Consider the following 20,107-nt stretch of genomic DNA (forward strand, 5'->3'; position numbering starts at 1 on the left):
TTGATAATTTCCAAGACTTAGAAAATTTAATGTGTCTAAGTTTATTATTAAGTGTCAGAGTGGATTTCAAATTTAGTCTATAAGATTTCCAAAATGCCATGCTGCTTCTAATCAAGGTTTATACAAAGCTTTGTTGCTTGTTTACAACTGTTTTTAAAATTCCTGACAGACCATGCCTCTAAGAAGACAAAAAACGGGTCTGACCTGTCTGTGTATCCTGGCAGATTACACAGTGCCTGGCACATTGTTTCTTAAAACCTAGACATGGGGGGATCCAATAATTCTTTGCTGAATGTACACTCAGTTAAGTTCACTATAACAGGATTTTGAAGTAACATTTTTCTCATGACTAGTTCTATAGTTCATTGTAAAATTCTTAAGAAAATAAACATGAACAAAGAGAAGAAAGTAAATTATCATAATCCTAACAACTAGAAGCAACTACCATTAATATTTTGACGTTACAGTCTCACAGCTTTTTTCTCTATATGAATGAATGTTTAATTCATACTATACATACTAACGTTAAACTTTTTAATTTATTATATTATGAACATGCTTCCATGTTACCAATCTTCTAAATTATTTTTAATGGTTATATTCTATTGTTTGCATGTACCATAATTTTATTATTGAATATCCTAGCATATTAAAAAAGAATTCGCCCTATAGTCTTCCAATTATTACCCAGGTTCAAACTCACTGACACTGTAAATCAGTCAAAATGAAGATAGTCTAAGAGGCTTTTTAAATAACGTTTCTGGACAAACTTTGACTGTCACAGTAAGTTTTCAGGCGATGTATTTAAACATGTGACACAGATGACCCTGACTGTAATGAAAGGCTGTGGAACCAGCTCCATTTCTTCCTGGCGAATGGTGTTACTGTGATAGCAATCTTAATGCAATGCTTGCTTTGCTCACTATAAAACTTCCAAGATTCTTATTTACAGTTCATCTTAAAGTTAGGTTTAGGATCCTTTTGCTGCTGTTGTTCAGTCGCTAAGTCGGGTACGATTCTTTGGGCTATAGCCTGCCAGGCCCCGCTGACCTTTACTCTCTCTCGGAGTCTGCTCAAATTCATGTCCATTGAGTCAGTGATGCTACCTAACCATCTCATCCTATGCTGCCCCCTTCTCCTGCCCTCAATCTTTCCTAGCATCAGAGTCTTTTCCAATGAGTCGGCTCTTCCCATTAGATGGCCACAGTATTGGAGCTTCAGGCTCACTATCAGTCCTTCCAATGAATATTCAAGGTTGATTTCCTTTAGAATTGACTGGTTTAATCTTCTTGCAGTCCAAGGGACTCTCAAGAGTCTTCTCCAGCACCACAAATCGAAAGCATCAATTCTTCAGTGAGCGGCCTCCTTTATGGTCCAACTCTCACATCTGTACATGACTACTGGAAAAACCATAGCTTTGACTATGCAGACCTTTGTTGGCAAAGTGATGTCTCTGCTTTTCAGTCTGCCTGCAATGCAGGAGACTCGGGTTTGATCACTTCCCTGGGTTGGGAAGATCCCCTGGAGGAGGGCATGGCAGCCAATTCCAGTCTTATTTGTGGAGCATGCACATTTTATGGTATTCCCGAGTCGAATTTAACTGTCTAAAATTTTCTAATTTTGTGATTTCTTCAACACCAAATTATCAACTACTTCATTATTAAAAATATTTTATTGCAGTAAAGGGGAGGTTAATTTCAAATGTGTGAATTAGAGAATGCCACTTTAAGAAAGGCCAGTACATTGTGCTTAAGCTCATATATTGATATTAATTAAAAGTGGGCTAATTGGGTATTACTTAGGTGATATTCTTAGGGAACAAAGAATTTATGTTTATAAATACTTATTATGTTAGAAACCAGAATTGAAAGAGACACATGTACCCCAATGTTCATCGCAGAACTGAACAGCCAGGACGTGGAAGCAACCTAGATGTCTATCAGCAGATGAATGGAAAGAAAGCTGTGGTACATATACACAATGGAGTATTACTCAGCCATTAAGAAGAATACATCTGAATCAGTTCTAATGAGGTGGATGAAACTGGAGCCTATTATACAGAATGAAGTAAGCCAGAAAGAAAAACACCAGTACAGTATACTAACGCATATATATGGAATTTAGAAAGATGGTAACGATAACCCTGTATGTGAGACAGCAAAAGAGACACAGATGTATAGAACAGTCTTTTGGACTCTGTGGGAGAGAGAGAGGGTGGGATGATTTGGGGGAAGGGCACTGAAACATGTATAATATCATATAAGAAATGAATCGCCAGTCCAGGTTCGATACAGGATGCTTGGGGCTGGTGCACTGGGATGACCCAGAGGGATAGTACGGGGAGGGAGGAGGGGGGTTCAGGATGGGGAACACGTGTACGCCTGTGGTGGATTTATGTTGATGTGTGGCAGAACCAATACAATATTGTAAAGTAATTAGCCTCCAATTAAAATAATTAAATTTAAATTTAAAAATTTTATTATGTTATGATTACTATTTATAATGGAAAGGGCAAAATGATTTGTATGTTTGCTATTACTCTGCAAACAACTGCTTAGCAACATGTATAACATTTATTTATTTATTTATTATACACCAGGCACTGTTTAAGTATTTTTCTAGTAATAACTGAGTCCTCATGAAAAAGACCTATACGGTGAGTACTACTGATATCATTATTCTCATTTTTATAGGTGAAAAAACTACGTCCCTAAGTTTGTTTTCATATGATTCTTTTTAATATAATGAATTAGTTTTTAGCAAATCTTTTCATTGAAGGTTGTATAAAGGGAAACATTAGTCTAGTCTACACACTTTGAATTAACTCTTAGAAACATTTCACTAAAAGTAAACTTTTTAAACTGTGGCAAAACAATAAACATCTGGAAATGTTTCTTACTCTACAAGAATGTCAATCTAGTACATATCATTCTGATAAACTCTTTGCAATCATCTCACACAAATTAGACTTTTTTTAAGAGTAAGAAAAATAAAAATAAAATATTTGGAAGTGTTTTCCACTTACAGGAAGTGACTATGTTCCTGGACTCAATATTCTCAAGCATTTCTTACTTGTTGGGATAGTGAGAAAATACTTGCCTAAAATTTTATTTCTCCATCAGGAAATCACAACAAACCAAACAAGAATTTCTAAAATACATATCCTGAAATATTTATATTACTTAAACATTATTTTTAAATTATTAAAATTTAGTGGGACTTCCCTAGCGGTTCAGCGGTTAAGATTCTATGCTTCCAATGCAAGGGCAATGGGTTTAATCCCTGGTTCCAGAACTGAGAGCTTACATGATGCCTGGTGCAGCCAAAAAAACACTTTCTTTAGTTACAATTCAAATTTCAGAAAAATATTGGCTTAAGATAGATAAAAATTAATTTTTCACAAAGAGAATATCATCTTATTTTATTCTGATGCCTTTTAGTATTTTCTAAAAATTTTTACTGTGTTCACCGTGTTAAAAATTCTTAGCAAGGGACTTCTTCTCACTGAAATTTCCAATTTTTAATCTGTAATAATAAAATAAAGACATTAAATTAGTACTGGGAGGTCAATGTGAAGTATATTACTTTTGCAATAAAGTTATTTGATTTTTTAAAAAAGCTTTTTCCTAGCTACCTCAGTATTTTATTACGTGACCTGATAGTGCCACCTTGTGGCCCACCTGGACTTCAAAAGCAATGTGAGCATCCAGTACTGGTATAAAGCCAGAACGAGGGCCTCTGAAGTTTTCCTTTGTCTCATTTCAGTCACTTATTGTCATTCTTACTAATTTTGAAATTGTTCAGAATTGGTCTGAACTTCAATTTTCCTTAGAAAAGAAAAGCTCACCTAATATAATGTGTCAATTATACCTCAAAGAAGAAAGAAAACAAAGCGAAGGAAGGAAAAGGAAGGAAAGGGAGGAGGGAGGAAGGAAGGGGAACTCCGTGGCGGTCCAGTGGTTCACTCTTGGCGTTTTCACTGCCAAGGGCCTGGGTTCAGCCCCTGGTCTGGTGCAGGAACTAAAATCCCATAAGCCAGGCAAAGCAGCCAGGGTAGGAGAGGGGAGAAGAGCTTACTAGGCAAATACAGCATAAATATGATTCCAGGCCTTTTAAAAAATCTAAACCTCATTAAGCCCACCTTTGATATCAGACTTCATATACACAGAATTGTTAAAGTGTTACAAAAATGACCTTCTTACTTATTAATTTATTCAGTGTTATTTTAAAATATAGGAATTACAGCTTTTTGTAAATTATTCCTTATTTTCTAAACAGGACAAAATTTAACCAGACTTCACCTCAAATCATCTGAAAGCAAAAGACTGTTCTTAGGAGTATTTCTATGAAGATTTTACAGCTGAAGGGTGATCTAGGATCACCTAACAGATTATCTAACCCAAGCTCCCAGGTTTATAGATGATACCGAGAACCAGAGAGCCTGTAACTTTTCATGTCAACCCTCACCTCTAGGGGTCTAGCCTTATTCATGATCTATGGTAGAAATACAAAGTACATCATCTTCAACGTAACAGGTTTTCACAATTCTAGAACCTGCAGCCATTCATGCTCTGAATTACGTGCTAGATGGAAGCTAGTGTGTGTGGCATCCTTAATATAAAACACCCATTCTAGTGACAAAGGGTGGAACAGGACACTCCCTGGTCTACACAACCCAAGAGAGGGCTGGTCAGCACCACAGTGGACCCTGCTCACAAGTAACTAACTGTCAATGAGGGACCATTAGGGAAGCAATTCAGCCAAGGGTCACTGGTGTGGCGGTCGTCAGGTGGAGAGTGAGAAGAGGCAGATTCAGGCCTTCTTTTGGAGACCCTCCAGCCCACCCAGCCTTGGGCCAGCAGGTGAGCTGGGAAGCACATATGAAGGCTCCAGAGCCCTCACCAAGGCCCCCCACTAGCCACGGCCCAGGCCTCGAGGAGCAGTGAACCTCTCCCTGCTCCCTCTCTCTGTGACCTAATAGCAGTGGCCGTCTGCCTGACCTGTGAGACCTGGTCTCGCCCTTTGGGCCACCTGAGGAGACTGAGGACCAGTTGGGTTGGATGCCTGGCTCCCTCAGGGATGACAGCTGGGAAGGGTGTGGGAACCTGGCCCTGAAGGAGCTGCCAACTGAGATCCGCCTCCTCTCAGCCAGGACTGGGACCTTGGAGGCTGAGAGTTGTGCTTTGGGATCTTGCCTTTCTGGTCAGGACAGAGAATACCATTCATCTGGTAGAGATTTACAGGGTCATCATTACCTGTTACTAGACCTTAAGAACGAAGGAGCTGACACCGAGAAGTGTGCAACAACTCACCACACCCATCCGTCACCTTTTGCTTTTAAAGGGGCTTGCTGAAAGCGTTCAGTAACTTTGGGGTTCTTAGGGCACGAGCCACCCATCTCCTTGTATGAGCCTGTAACAGACCTTTCTCTGTTCCAAACTCTTGCTTTAGTACTGACTGGCCTCACTGTGCGTTGGGCACACAGACTTGCGTTTCGGTAACAGTGAGGCCACATGAACCACTCCAGTCTAAATCACATTTAGAGCTCCAGAATGTTTACACTTGTGGCCCAGGTAGACCCTTAAAATTCAGGAACTCCTCACATATCATTATTAGACCTACATCCTACCCAACCTGTTCCAACCTTTGGGGACTCTGGTAAATAATATGCCATGAAGAAAATGACTGACAACAGGCTGAAGGGGCTAACTTAGCCAAATCTTTAAAAATGGCATGTGTGGACTTCCTTGGGAGTCTAGTGGTTAAGATTCTACACTTGGAATGAAAGGGCTGTGGGTGTGATCCCTGGTGGGGGAACTAAGATCCCACATGCTGCAGAGTACGACCAATAAATCGATAAATGTTAAAAAAATAAAAGTGGCATGCTTATATAGAAACTATATATATAGAAACCACACGGGGTAACAGGTATTTCTTCCCACTGGAAACAGTTAAGGGTGACATCTTTGGTAGGAAGAAAGTGCAGAGTTTTAGTAAGAGAGTTGAGTGTCTAAGGCTTTAAAGTGTCTAAAGCCTTTGGTTCTTTTCCTGCTCTCTCCTTTGGACTGTGGGTAACCTATTTTGGGGAAGCATCTTTGATACCCCAAGAAAGTAGTGAATTACATGCTTAGAAATGGCTCTAGGTTCAGGAAAGAGAAATACGGATTTTTTTTTCCACTAGGGTTTTTTTTTTTTTTTAACCCAGCTTAGGAGGATAAAAATAAGTGTAGGATTTCAAGCAGAAGTTTTATTTTTCAGCTGGAGCTTTCCTTGCGCTGCCACTTAGGAACCTAAGATGTGGGGCAAGAAGTAGGAAATGCTAGTACTATAAAGCAGGATGGAGTCAGCAGTCCTGGTAGCTTCTTTAGTGGAACAGTAATTCCGAATGGACAATGAATCATAGCAATCCCCTTTCTGCCTGAGACCTGGCCCCCATGCAGCCTCTCCTAGTAAAACAGCAGATCTGTGAGTTGGCTCAACATCTGTGTACTCAAGAGTCTATGGTATCTTTCAGAAACAGGAACAGAGGCTGGCAAAACTCTGTATCACTTTCCCGTGGAACTATTTTTATAGACTGCCCAAAGACCTACCAGGCCATTGTGACCAACATGGCAAAGAGTGGTCAGTGACTAAGGTCTCAAGACCATTCCATTTCATGATTGTTGTCTATAGATTTTATCTTTAAAATTTTTTTTAAAAGAATGGTTAACTAAATTATCAACATTTTATCAATCAGACCACTCTTTTTAAAAAAAGTTCCATGCCTCACTCTGCTGGTTGAAGTTCACCCTTCAATTCTTTCAGGGAGGATTTGTAAGCAGTCCACTCTTTCAGTCTTCTGACAGTGGCTTTATTTTTACTTTATTCTTGAATGATAGTCCATGTGATTACAAGGCTGTAGCTGCCAGTTACTTTCCCTCAGCATTCTGAGGCTATCATTCCACTGCTTCTTGGCTCTATTATTGCTAGAAGACATCTGCTTTAGTCTAATTGTTGCATAAGTCTTTTTTTTCTTTGGTTTAAAAATTTTCACTTTAACCTTAATGTTAACAGTTTTGCTGGGATCTATTTAGGAGGATTTATATATCCTGGTTGGAATTCTGAATTTTTATAAGTTATAATCTAAGGACCATGGCCTCTTGAATTCTGGGGAATTCTCACTTACCTCTTCAACTACTGCTTTTCAATCATATCTTCCTATTAGATATATGTTGGAAACTCAATTTATGCTTTTCTTAAAAAAAAACCCAAAACTTTTCTATGCTGTAGCTTCTAGGTACAGTTCTCAGCACTATCTTCTAATTGATTTATTATCTCTGGCTGGATTGAGTCTAAGTTTATCACACATCAAAAAAAACAAACCCCTCGACTACTGTACTTTTTCACTTCTAAGAGTTCTAATTTTGTCTTCATCTCCATCTGCTCTTGTCACTTTCTGTTTCATAATTTACCATTTTGAATAAAGGCAAGTGCTTTCTCTACTTGAGCATAAGGACACTTGAAAGTCTTTGTTGGAGCAACAAGTATACACTGTAGGTATACTTGTATATACAGTGTATATACAAGTATACACGGTAGTGTACAGTATACACTATAGCCATTATCTTGTAATAACCTATAATGGAATATAATTTGCAAAAATACTGAATTGCTATGCTGTACCCCTCACATCAAGACATTTAAAGCAACCACACTTCAATAAAAAAAGGAAAAAAAAAAAAACTTTGTTGGCTAGTTTCCTACAATCACTTACACTAAGACTGAGTTTGTGTTCCAATGCCACACTGCTGGATGGGTTTTTCTTGACCCTGGATCTTTGTCATTCATTTTGGAATTTTTGCTGTAAGCTTATTTTGGGAGAAGGGTTTGTTTTTGTTCTCCATTCCTCCTGCCACATGCTTACTCCTCCACATGGTTGCCTCCGACTTGCCACCTGACAATGAGTTCAGAACCAGGTCTTATAAAGGCTGAAGATCTTATATACTGGCCAAAACTAACCGTGCTTTTTACTCCCTTGGAGGCCCAGTGCCACTGTAGTGGACACAACTGGCTGCCTACCATTCATGCCTTTTTCTGTCCCGCAGTACCCAACACTATCACTCCTGGCTGTCCCTAAGTATATTTTGAGGAAATAAGCTCTGACTCCAAGTCATATAACATGTAACATGGTACATTCTTCTAGCTGCAGTGGTTTATTGTTTTTAATTAATTTTTTATTGAAGTATAGTAGATTTATTAATACGTTATCTTAGTTTCTGCTGTACAGCAAAGTGAATCAGTTATACATATATCCACTCTTTTTTAGACTCTTTTCCCATATAGGTCATTACAGGGTATTAAGTAGAGTTCCCTGTCCTCAACAGTAGGTTCTTATGCAGTGGTTTTATTTAGAAGTAGACATATTCCAGTCCAATAAGACCCTTTACTTACTGTGATATATATTCAGTTCAGTTCAGTCGCTCAGTTGTGTTTGACTCTTTGCGACCCCATGGACGCCAGGCCTCCCCGTCCATCACCAACTCCCGGAGTTCACCCAAACTCATGTACATCGAGTCGGTGATGCTATCCAGCCATCTCATCCTTTGTCGTCCCCTTCTCCTCCTGCCCCCAATCCCTCCCAGCATCAGGGTCTTTTCCAATGAGTCAACCCTTTGCATGAGGTGGCCAAAGTATTGGAGTTTCAGCCTTAGCATCAGTCCTTCCAATGAACATCCAGGACTGATCTCCTTTAGAATAGACTGGATGGATCTCCTTGCAGTCCAAGGACTCTCAAGAGCCTTCTCCAACACCACAGTTCGAAAGCATCAATTCTTTGGCACTCAGCTTTCTTCACCGTCCAACTCTCACATCCATACATGACCACTGGAAAAACCATATATATTAAAGTGATATATTCTTTTTTTCTGATAATAGGGTATAAACAGAACATCTAAAATTGCTTTAGTCATTTTGACATGGATTTCAGAAGGGACAGAGGGAGAGAGAGAGAAACAGATAAAGAGAAAGGCAGGGGTGCTGGAGATGGGAAGCATACAGGGAAACAGAGCCAGACCTTGATTAACCTCACATGAAGCTCATACTAACTATGGTCTTTTCAAATACAGGCATCAATAAATTCCCTTTTTTATTGACAGTTTAGGTTTTCTGTTACAACCAAATATTTAAATGATACAGAACCTGAAGTCTTACTTCCTTGGTGGATCAGAGGGAAAAGAATCCTCCTGCAATGCAGGAGACCAGGGTTCAATCCCTGGGTCGGGAAGATCCCCTGGAGAAGGGAATGGCAACCCACTCCAGTATTCTTGCTTGGAGAATCCCATGGACAGAGGAGCCTGGCAGGCTACAGTCTGGGGGATCCCAAAGAGTCAGACACGACTGAGTAACACTTCCTTTACACTTTCCTTGAACCTAAAGTAGTCATTACCACTTGATTCCTACTGCTGTGTGCTTCTGCCACTGCTTTCTAAGAAGGAAAAAATACTGCTTGTGTTACATGTTTCAGCAAAAGACAAAGATCAAATGAAGGGTGGGAGCAATGATATCTAACTCTCTTCAAGAAGCTGAATTAACTAAGGTCTAACAAATCTCATTTGAAAATGGAATAAATAGCACAGCAGGCAGGAAGCAGACTGAAAGCTGGGTAAATTCTAGGCGCTCACCAAGGAGATAACTTGAAGTACAAGTTGAACAGACAATCTGAATAGATGAGATAAAAATAAGCTCACTGTGGGGAAAACACAGACAATACCGGTTTTTGTTCTGTTTTTAAGAAAAATAACCACGAGGCAAAATACAGCTTCAAATGGGGAAGTGGCAGAAAGAGATTTAAATGAAAGAATCAGTGCCATCTGGCTCGTGGAAAAAGACATATTAGGGCTAAAAATGCCACCAAAGTTAGAATGCTTAAACCATTCTGACAACGCCACACCCAGTTCAGTTCAGTCACTCAGTCGTGTCCGACTCTTTGCGACCCCATGAATCGCAGCACGCCAGGCCTCCCTGTCCATCACCAGCTCCCGGAGTTCACTCAGACTCAGTCCTGCCACATCCAGGACATTAAATAAATTTTAACTTAGACTAAAGAAAAAAAGACACCATAAGAGAAAATACAGGTTTCTTGGCTAGTTTTAATATACTTAGGTTAAAAGGTAAAACAGGGACTTCCCGAGTGGTCCAGAGGTTAGGACTCTGTGCTCCCAATGCAGGAGGCCTAGGTTCAATCCCTGCTTGGGGAGCTAGATCTTGTATGTCACAACTAAAGATCCTGCATGCCACAACTCAGACTTTTTTTTTAAAGTAAAACACAGCAGAGGAATTTCACGAAGACCCAATGTCGAAAAAATAGCTAAAGAAACCGTGTGTGTTCTTGCATTTGCTTCTAGATGACTTGGCACCATCCCTAAATAACAATGTGCACATCTTTCAGTTGATTGTATCCAACTGCATAAATCTGTCAGAATGACTACTTATTGGATAGTTCCGTGAATACACAGAAGCATCAGTATTTCTTTGGCATATGTGCGTTTATGGCCACATGACCAAGAGCTGGGAACAAAAAAATCATCCAATTTTTTGAAATCAAATGGGTGTATGCCTATCTCCATTGAACACAGTTTAGTCTAGAACTGTTTTGTTTCTCTAAGAATTACTGGCAAATCAAAAGTTAAATTACACAAGGTTTCTAAATACTGCAGTGAACAAAGAGGTCTAGAAAAACTGAACAGCACTAACAAGTTCTGCTTCAAGTTCTACACTTCTCCAAGTTCTAGAGTTCTGGGCATATAAACAGGAAGTGGAATCTTATCTCCAAGAGACCCCTGCGTGTTCACTGCAGCATTATTCCCAAAACCCAAGACAGGGAAGCAACCTAAGCGTCCACTGACATGAGCGGATGACAAAGATGCTGTATACACACGACGAATATTATTCAGCCACAAAAAGCAGGAAATTCTGCCGTCTGTGACAACATGAATGAACCTGGATGATACCACCCAAAGAGAAGTAAGTTAGACACAGAAAGACAAATACCGAACGATCTCACTTACATGTGATATGGAATCTGAAAGAGTCAAACTCACAGAACCAGAGAGCAGAAGGGTAGTTGCCAGGGGCTGAGGGAGGGGGAAACTGGAAGGTGTTGGTCAAAGGGTGCAAACTATCACTCATGGCATGGAGCTAATGTTCAGCAGGATGATTGTAGGTAATAGTATGTATTGTGTACTTGAAATTTGCTGAGATCTTGTGTTCTCATTACATACGCACACAAAGGTAACTGTGAGGTGATGGATTGTGTGGGGCAATCATTTCAAATTTATGAAAATATTAAATCATCACACTGTACGCCTTTTAAAAAATCAGACTGCATAAACACTATGTACAATTTTTATTTGTCAATAATATTTCAACAAAGCTGGAAAGATCCTGAAAGATGATGCTGTGAAAGTGCTGCACTCAATATGTCAGCACATTTGGAAAACTCAGCAGTGGCCACATGACTGGAAAAGGTCAGCTTTCATTCCAATCCCAAAGAAAGGAAATGCCAAAGAATGCTCAAACTACTGCACAATTGCACTCATCTCACACGCTAGTAAAGTAATACTCAAAATTCTCCAAGCCAGGCTTCAGCAATACGTGAACCATGAACTTCCAGATATTCAAGCTGGTTTTAAAAAGGCAAAGGAACCAGAGATCAAATTGCCAACAGCCGCTGGATCATTGAATAAGCAAGAGAGTTCCAGAAAAACATCTATTTCTGCTTTATTGACTATGTCAAAGCCTTTGACTGTGTGGATCACAATAAACTGGAAAATTCTTCAAGAGATGGGAATACCAGACCATCTGACCTGCCTCTTGAGAAACCTGTATGTATGCAGGTCAGGAAACAACAGAACTGGACATGGAACAACAGACTGGTTCCAAATAGGAAAAAGAGTACATCAAGGCTGTTTACTGTCACCCTGCTTATTTAACTTCTATGCAGAGTACATCATGAGAAACACTGGGCTGGAGGAAGCACAAGCTGGAATCAAGATTGCCGGGAGAAATATCAATAACCTCAGATATGCAGATGACACCACCCTTATGGAATAAAGTGAAGAGCCTCTAAAGAACTAAAGAGCCTCTTGATGAAAGTGAAAGAGGAAAGTGGAAAAAGTTCGCTTAAAGCTCAACATTCAGAAAACTAAGATCATGGCATCTGGTCCCATCACTTCATGGCAAATAGATGGGGAAACAGTGGAAACAGTGGCTGACTTTATTTTCCTGGGCTCCAAAATCACTGCAGATGGTGATTGCAGTCATGAAATTAAGACGCTTACTCCTTGGAAGGAAAATTATGACCAACCTAGACAGCGTATTAAAAAGCAGAGACATTACTTTGCCAACAAAGATCTGTCTAGTCAAGCCTATGGTTTTTCCAGTAGTCATGTATGGATGTGAGAGTTGGACTATAAAGAAAGCTGAGCGCCAAAGAATTGATGCTTTTGAAATGTGGTGTTGTAAAGACTCTTGAGAGTCCCTTGGACTGCAAGGAGATCCAACCAGTCCATCCTAAAGGAGATCAGTCCTGGGTGTTCATTGGAAGGAAAGACTGATGCTAAAGCTGAAACTCCAATACTCTGGCCACCTGATGTGAAGAGCTGACTCATTTGAAAAGACCCTGATGTTGGGAAAGATTGAGGGCAGGAGAAGGGATGACTAGAGGATGAGATGGTTGGATGGCATCACTAACTCAATGGACATTGGTCTGGGTAGACTCTGGGAGTTGGTGATGGACAGGGAGGCCTGGCGTGCTGCGATTCACAGGGTTGCAAGGAGTCAGACACGACTGAGTGACTGAACTGAAATGAAACTGGAGAAAAGGAAAAAGGGATAAGCATATATTTAATTTGGAAATTAGCTATTCTTTTGTCACTGATTTTATTTACATATTACATATACTTTATGCATAAGATCTAAGTTGATCATTCTTTTGTCTGTATGCTGGTGTGGAAAATGGGTTTTTATTACCAAGATATAAACCATAAATTTAAGTTCTAATAATACCGAAAATAATTTTAAATAGGCAAATCTTTTTCAAACCCCACAATACAATCCTTTACAAAATCTAATTCTCACTAATTTTCCTTGTAAGAAATCTAGAAAAAGTCTTTAGTAGAATGGTATGGAACAAATTTGGTAATGACATTTCTATAGTGACAATCTCAAAAGTTCTTCCATTTTTAAAGGATGAATAGAGTTAATGAAAAACCCTGCAGCATAAGAGAAGAGGTTCATTAGCTCTACACAGAAAATATACCACTGAAAATTATTTACAAGAAATGAACAAAAAAAGAAAAAAATCTGGCTTAGGAATATACCAAAAAAAGAAAAAAAAAACTTAGAACTCAGGTTATGGGGGAAAAAAAAAGTACCATATGGAGACTGGGATTTAAAAAAAGACTATGAATTAGATAAAAACATAAAAGAAAATTTAAAATTCAAATTGTAAGCAGAGAAAGTGTTAGTCACTCAGTTGTATATGACTCTTTGCAACCTCATGGACTGCGGTCTGCCAGGCTCCTCTGTCTGTGGGATTCTCCAGGCAAGAATATAGGAGTGGGTTGCCATTCCCTTCTCCAGGGGAAACTTCCCAACCCAGGGATTGAACCCTGGTCTCTCACATTGCAGGCAGATTCTTTACCGTTTGAGCCACCAGGGATGCCCCTGTAAGCAGTAAAGAACATAACAAATATTACAAAAAATCAAATCAGCGATGGAAAGGCCTAACTTAAGAAACTCTGCAAAAGAAAAGTTAACAAGGACATGTGAAATGATTATGACAACTAGAGAACAGAGCCAACCCATGAAAAATTGCCAGAGGGGGAAAAATGAGAAAACAACAAAAAACAAACTTAAGAAAGTACTTCTCTCAAATTAAAAAAAGATTTCCATCTGTACACTGAAGGACACATCATCTTCCAGATAAAACTAATGGATTAAAAAAATCAGTAGATATAATCCTAAACTTCAAAATAATTTATTTAATCACCTTAAGGGCTATGGTTTTTTCAGTGGTCATGTATGAATGTGAGAGTTGGACTGTGAAGAAAGCTGAGCACTGAAGAATTGATGCTTTTGAACTGTGGTGTTGGAGAAGACTCTTGAGAGTCCCTTGGACTGCAAGGAGATCCAACAAGTCCATTCTGAAGGAGATCAGCCCTGGGATTTCTTTGGAAGGAATGATGCTGAAGCTGAAACTCCAGTACTTTGGCCACCTCATGTGAAGAGTTGACTCACTGGAAAAGACTGGAAAAGACTCACTGGAAAAGAATGATGGGGGGCAGGAGAAGAAGGGGACGACAGAGGATGAGATGGCTGGATGGCATCACTGACTCGATGGACGTGAGTCTGAGTGAACTCTGGGAGTTGGTGATGGACAGGGAGGCCTGGCGTGTTGCGATTCATGGGGTCGCAAAGAGTTGGACTCGACTGAGCGACTGAACTGAACTGAAACCTTTACAGTGCAACTGTGAGCTGAACTTGCTATGGAAAAGGCACAGGACAAGACCACGGAAAGAGTATATATCCACAGTAAAGATGGTGTAAATCTGGTATATACTATATACCTTGTAGATTATTTTTTATTTGGCCATTAATTTACTGAGGGCAGAAACAAGAACCTAAACTCATGTTGAGATCAAAAGACAGTATATTTCAAAATAAATCCTGGTTTTCAACTTTCATGAGTATGTATTTTGTTTTAAATGCACAGTTTGTAGCACCTCTAAGTTAATTTTAATCTGAGGTAAGAACAAAAATAATTGACAAAGGAACATCTTCTACCAAAGGGCTTTTATGAGCGCTGAAATGAATTATGCAAAGAAGGACAAGCTTTTGTGTGTATGGGTTTTGGAGGTTAATAACACAGTATCATTTTCAGTATAGCAGTATAGTTATTTTACTTCTACCAATCATTGATAAAGTGATCCAAGTCTGACTGCTAAATAGATGGAGCTAGAAATAAAATTATTTACTGTGAGGATGACTGCAGTGCTTTCAAATTAGAGTTTACAGCTAACCTCCTCTAAAAAGCTGTCCATACTTGCTGACTCCAATCCCTTTCCCTAGATTCTCTCTTCAAACCACACTAATCAGATCTTCTTCCCACTCTTCTCAGGGTGCTCTTGCATCAACACCCGCGACCGGCACACTGCTAAGCACAACATTCATTTCGTGGTCCTCATCTCCCGATGTGTCGAATCAAAGACTGCTCCTTCTCAGTCTCCTCTGTGGTTCCAACCCCTGAACACGGAAAGAAAATCCCAGCGCTCAGTCCTCGCTTCTTTAGACCAGATCTCATATAATCTCAAGGCCTGAAACACTACCTACTTGCTAATGATTCCTAAATTTCTATTTTGAGTTGGGACCTTTCTACTCAACTCCAGTCTCACGTAACACCACCTCAACAGGCATCTCAAACCTGACTCGTCTAAAGCTGAACTCTTGACTGCTGCTCCACCAGCCTCCCCAACTCTCTCATCCTCGAGTCTTCCCCATGTCATAAAGGGCAGCTCCATCCCTCCACTAGCTTAGGCCAAAGGCCTCGCGCCATCCTTCCCTCTTTTATCCTCATACTCCACATCCAATCCATCAGCAAATCCTGTCAGCCATACCTAGAAAACAGCAGCTTCTTACTACACTATTGTTCCCACTTGGTCTAAACTCCGTCACCTCTCATTCGGATACTGACCCAACCTAACTGGGCTCCCTGCTCCTACTGTCCCTTCTGAACACAGGCACCAGAACGATCCTTTACACCTGTTAAGTCAGGCCCCCCCACTCCCCTCAACCACCTCCCTCCTCACTCAGGGGAAAGGCCATGGTCTTCACCAGGACAGATGAGCTCTAGAGCTTACCTCACCCTTCCTGCCTCTGCTCAAACCCACTGGCCTCCTTGCTGGCCCCCAACAAACCTGGCGGCCTCTAGGCCTGGGCCCTTGCCTGGTGCACCGGACCCCTACACAGCTGCAGGGCTGTCTCTGACCCCTTCGGGTTGTACTCAGGAGCCTTCTCTATGGAGCTGTTCCTTATTTCAAAACTGCTTCTGCTCCTTCCCTGGATCTCCCTATCGCCCTTCACTGCTTCATTTTTCTTCTAAGCAATAATTACCACCTGACTGGATAGATTTTAATTTTTAATAAGTATTTTATTTATCATCCCCATCCCCACCTTTCCCCAGTGGAATGTTAGCTCCAGGAGGACAAGAATTCTGTTTTCTTTTGTTCCTCTCGCATCTCGCATCTCGGGGGATTAGAACCATGCTTGCCTCTGGGAGGCACTCTGCATACATTTGCTACGGGAGTGCTGAATATGCAAACTCTTAAATCCTGATAAGGCTAAGGGATTTAGCACACTACAGTATCCAACTTCTCTCCACAATGGGAAATACCACTTTACAGGAACTAGAAATGCCTTTCTCTTCCATATAGTAAGTAATACAATTTGCTCTAAATAACACGCCCCAAATTTCTTAATTCCTCTTTACTACGGTCTTTCAAATGTCTTTCCTACATCCTCTAAAATATTAACTTACGTGCTAAGTTGCTTCAGTCATGTCTGACTCTTTGCAACCCTATGGGCCCTATGGAACCTGCCACGCTCCTCTGTTCATGGGATTCTTCAGGCAAAAGTAATGGAATGGGTTGCCATGGCCTACTCCAGAGGCTCTTCCGGACCCAGGGATTGAACTTGCGTCTCTTACGTTTCCTGCACTGGCAGGTGGGTTCTTCATCACATGGACAAATCTTTCATTCCCCTTTAGCATTACTGTCGTAATACTGCAAAGGCAAAGTGAATTCACTAAAAATGGTATCAAAATGCAAACAATGATGAAAAGTAATGAAGCTCATTAACAACCAAATAAACCCAACCCTGCTGCTGCTACTGCAGCTAAGTCGCTTCAGTCGTGTCCGACTCTGCCACCCCATGGACGGCAGCCCACCAGGCTCCCCCGTCCCTGGGATTCTCCAGGCAAGAACACTGGAGTGGGTTGCCATTTCCTTCTCCAATGCATGAAAGTGAAGTCCCTCAGTTGTGTCTGACTCTTAGCGACCCCATGGACTGCAGCCTACCAGGCTCCTCCGTTCATGGATTTTCCAGGCAAGAGTACTGGAGTGGGGTGCCACTGCCTTCTCTGGGAGGGCCCTAGTCCATGCTTAACTTTATTATCACTATACTCCTTAAAAAGCAAACATTTTTCTAATTAAACTCCTTTTAAGCTAAAAAGGAGTTGGTACAGGATACTTGCATTTAGCCATGAAAATTAAACCTCAGGGAAATCAGTTCAAGCTATTAGGTTGGTGTGAAAGTAATTGCAATTTTACACTGTTGAAATTGGCCATATGATACCAGAATACATTCTTAAATAAATGTGGTTATGTTATACAGCATTTTAATGTGTATTTCTTGCTTTATGTTTTTTGCTAATGACTTATTGCTTGTTGTTTACATTTATTTTAGACCATGGAAATGACGTTAGACAAAATGCAAATTTGAGCTTTTTTTTTTAATTCAAGTTCCAAATGGGTTGTAAAGAAGCAGGGAAACAACTCGCAACATCAACAAGGCAATCTGGAACTTCTAACTACGTACATGCAGTGATTGTTCAAGAAGTTCTGCAAAGGATATGAGAGCCTTGAAGGTGAGGAGCATACTGGTTGGCCAACAACCAACTGAGAGTCATTATCAAAGCTGATCTTACAACCACACGAGAAGTTGTCAAAGGACTCAACGTTGACCATTTTACAGTTGTGTGGCATTTGATGCAAATTGGAAAGGTGAAAAAGCTCAGTTAGTGGGGGCCTCACAAGCTGACCACAAATCAAAAAAATCATTGTTCTTAAGTGTCATCTGCTTTTATTCAGCAACAATGAACTATTTCTTGATTGGATTGTGACACACAACAAAAAGTCGACTGTATACGACAACCACTGACAACCAGCTCTGTGGATGGACTGAGAAGAAGCTCCAAAGCACTTCCCAAAACCAAACTCGCACCAAAAAAAGGTCATGGTCACTGTCTGGTGGTCTGCTGCAGGTCTGATTCATCACAGCTTTCTGAGTCCCGGCGAAACCATCACATGTGAGAAGTATGCTCAACAGATCGGTGAGATGCACGGACAACTGCAATACCTGCGCTGGCCCTGGTCAACAGAAAGGGCCCCATTCTTCTCCATGACAACACCCCCCCACACGCCACACAACCAGCACTTCAAAAGTCGAGCGACGTGGGCTATGAAGTTTTGCCTCATCTGCCATATTCACCTGACCTCTCACCAACTGACTACCCCTTCCTTAAGCATCTTGACAACTTGTTGCAGGCCAAATGCTTCCACAACCAGCAGGAGGTAGAAAATGCTTCCCAAGAGTTCGTGGAATCCCAAAGCACGTATTTTCACACTATAGGAATAAACAAACTTATTTCTCATTGACAAAAACACGTTGATTGTAATGGTTTCTATTTTGACTAATAACGATGCGTTGGCGCCTAATTACAATGATTGAAAATTCAGGGTCCAAAATCGCAGTTACTTTTGTACCAACCTAATACAAGTCAAATTGATAAGTAAACAAAAGTCTTATGGAATAGGTTTGTATAGGTAACAAACAGGAACACTGGAGTAAGGAGATGAGGTTCAAATCCTTTACTAACTGTTCGACCTTGGACAAGTTAATTTAGACTGTGTGCCTCGGTTTCCTTATTTGTAAGATGGAAATGGTACCCTCTGCTGTTGCTACAAGGATTAAATACAGACACAATACGATGTAAAGTACCCAGCACAATGACATACAGTAAGCATTGAAGACTTCTCTTACTATAATCCCCGCCCCGCTAGCAGACCTCTTTACGCTCCTAGGTACCATTCTTTAGAATGAGAATTGACACTATTAAATGATGTATTTTTTCCCCCTTCGTTATATTCGGCAGCCAATTCTAAACACCGTGGGCCGTTTTAAAGAATAAACGTCATTTTCTCGAGGCAGAGCCCTGTATTGCCAGATGATCGGCCTCCTGCATTGCATTTTTAATAAGGAGCAGCCCTGTCTTTGAACCCGGGTACCCGGGGCCATGTAATATCGGGATAGTTCGCGCACATCTCAGCAGCTTCTCTTCACGCCTGGACTGCGGGTTCCGAGTAACTAGCCGCATACTGTCCGTGCCGAGGCCGAGACAGCGCACCTTTTCTGGCGGAGTGGCGAGACGCCGGCCGGGGGGGCGCCGGCTCGGACCGTCGACCTCGCGAGGCCCCGCCAGGCCGCCCGCCCCGGCCACGCCCGCCGCGCGGCCGCTACCCTCACAGCAGCCCCCAGCGCCCGCGCCGGCCCTCCCAGCTCCCCCGGGCAGCACAGACCCGAGACCGGCCACCACGGGTCTGCTTCCCCGCCGGCGGCCCCGCCTCTCAGGTCCCTAGCCCAGGCCCCAAGCCGGGCCCTCCGGTGCTTCGGGGCCATCGCAGGGAGGTGTCAGTGGCTTTCATCCCGGGGCTGCCCGCGGGCCGAGGCCCAAGTACCTTCCAGTCAGTCGAGGAATGGCGGCAGCGGCACCACCTTCCTCCCGGCGACCGCGGCAGAGGCGACGGCAGCGGACGGAGAGGAGGGGACGGGCTGGCCACTAAGACGAGCGGGCCCTAGCTGGCCAGAGCGGCCTCACTGCGCCGCGGCTGGTGCGCCCCCTGAAGGCTGGAAGTCGCACTGGCGGCTCGACCAGCTCTGAATCACTAAGCAAAGTAAGAAAACTGCTGTGGGGGAGAAGAGAAGACAACTGAAAAAGGTTCCATAGGTCTGAGTCCAGGAGCATTTTGCACTTTTTAAGCCCTTTTCTAAACAAACATCCCACCTCTCAGCTAAATGAAGGACAAGGACAGTCTTACCAAGAGTCTTACCAAGTCTCTAAGTTGAGTTGGACTCTCTGTGACCCCACCGGCTGCAGCAGGCCAAGCTCCTCTGTCCTCCACTATCTCCCAGAGTTTGCTCAAATTCATGTCTTTCGAGTTGGTGATGCTGTCTAACCATCTCATCCTCTGCTGCCCCCTTCTCCTCCCCGCTTCAATCTTTCCCAGCATCAAGG

At 41.7% G+C, this 20,107-nt stretch overlaps 1 protein-coding gene across 3 annotated transcripts in view; it reads right to left on the reverse strand.

Moving 5' to 3' along the window:
• ANKRD46 (ankyrin repeat domain 46) overlaps nucleotides 1-19,661 on the reverse strand; it is a 40,488-nt gene extending 20,827 nt beyond the window's left edge. For 2 of the 3 annotated variants that reach the window (XM_018058307.1, XM_018058306.1), the window contains exon 1: nucleotides 19,551-19,661. Coding sequence is in view for 1 of the 3 variants with exons in the window: in XM_018058305.1 (XP_017913794.1) it covers nucleotides 15,060-15,080 (21 nt within the window). In the remaining 2 variants the exon portion in view is untranslated. Of the gene's footprint in view, nucleotides 1-15,059; nucleotides 16,109-19,550 lie in introns of those variants that run through there. The other variant, XM_018058305.1, reaches the window with a different exon arrangement.

The sequence above is a fragment of the Capra hircus genome, chromosome 14, assembly GCF_001704415.2.
Source record: "Capra hircus breed San Clemente chromosome 14, ASM170441v1, whole genome shotgun sequence".
NCBI lineage: Eukaryota > Metazoa > Chordata > Mammalia > Artiodactyla > Bovidae > Capra > Capra hircus.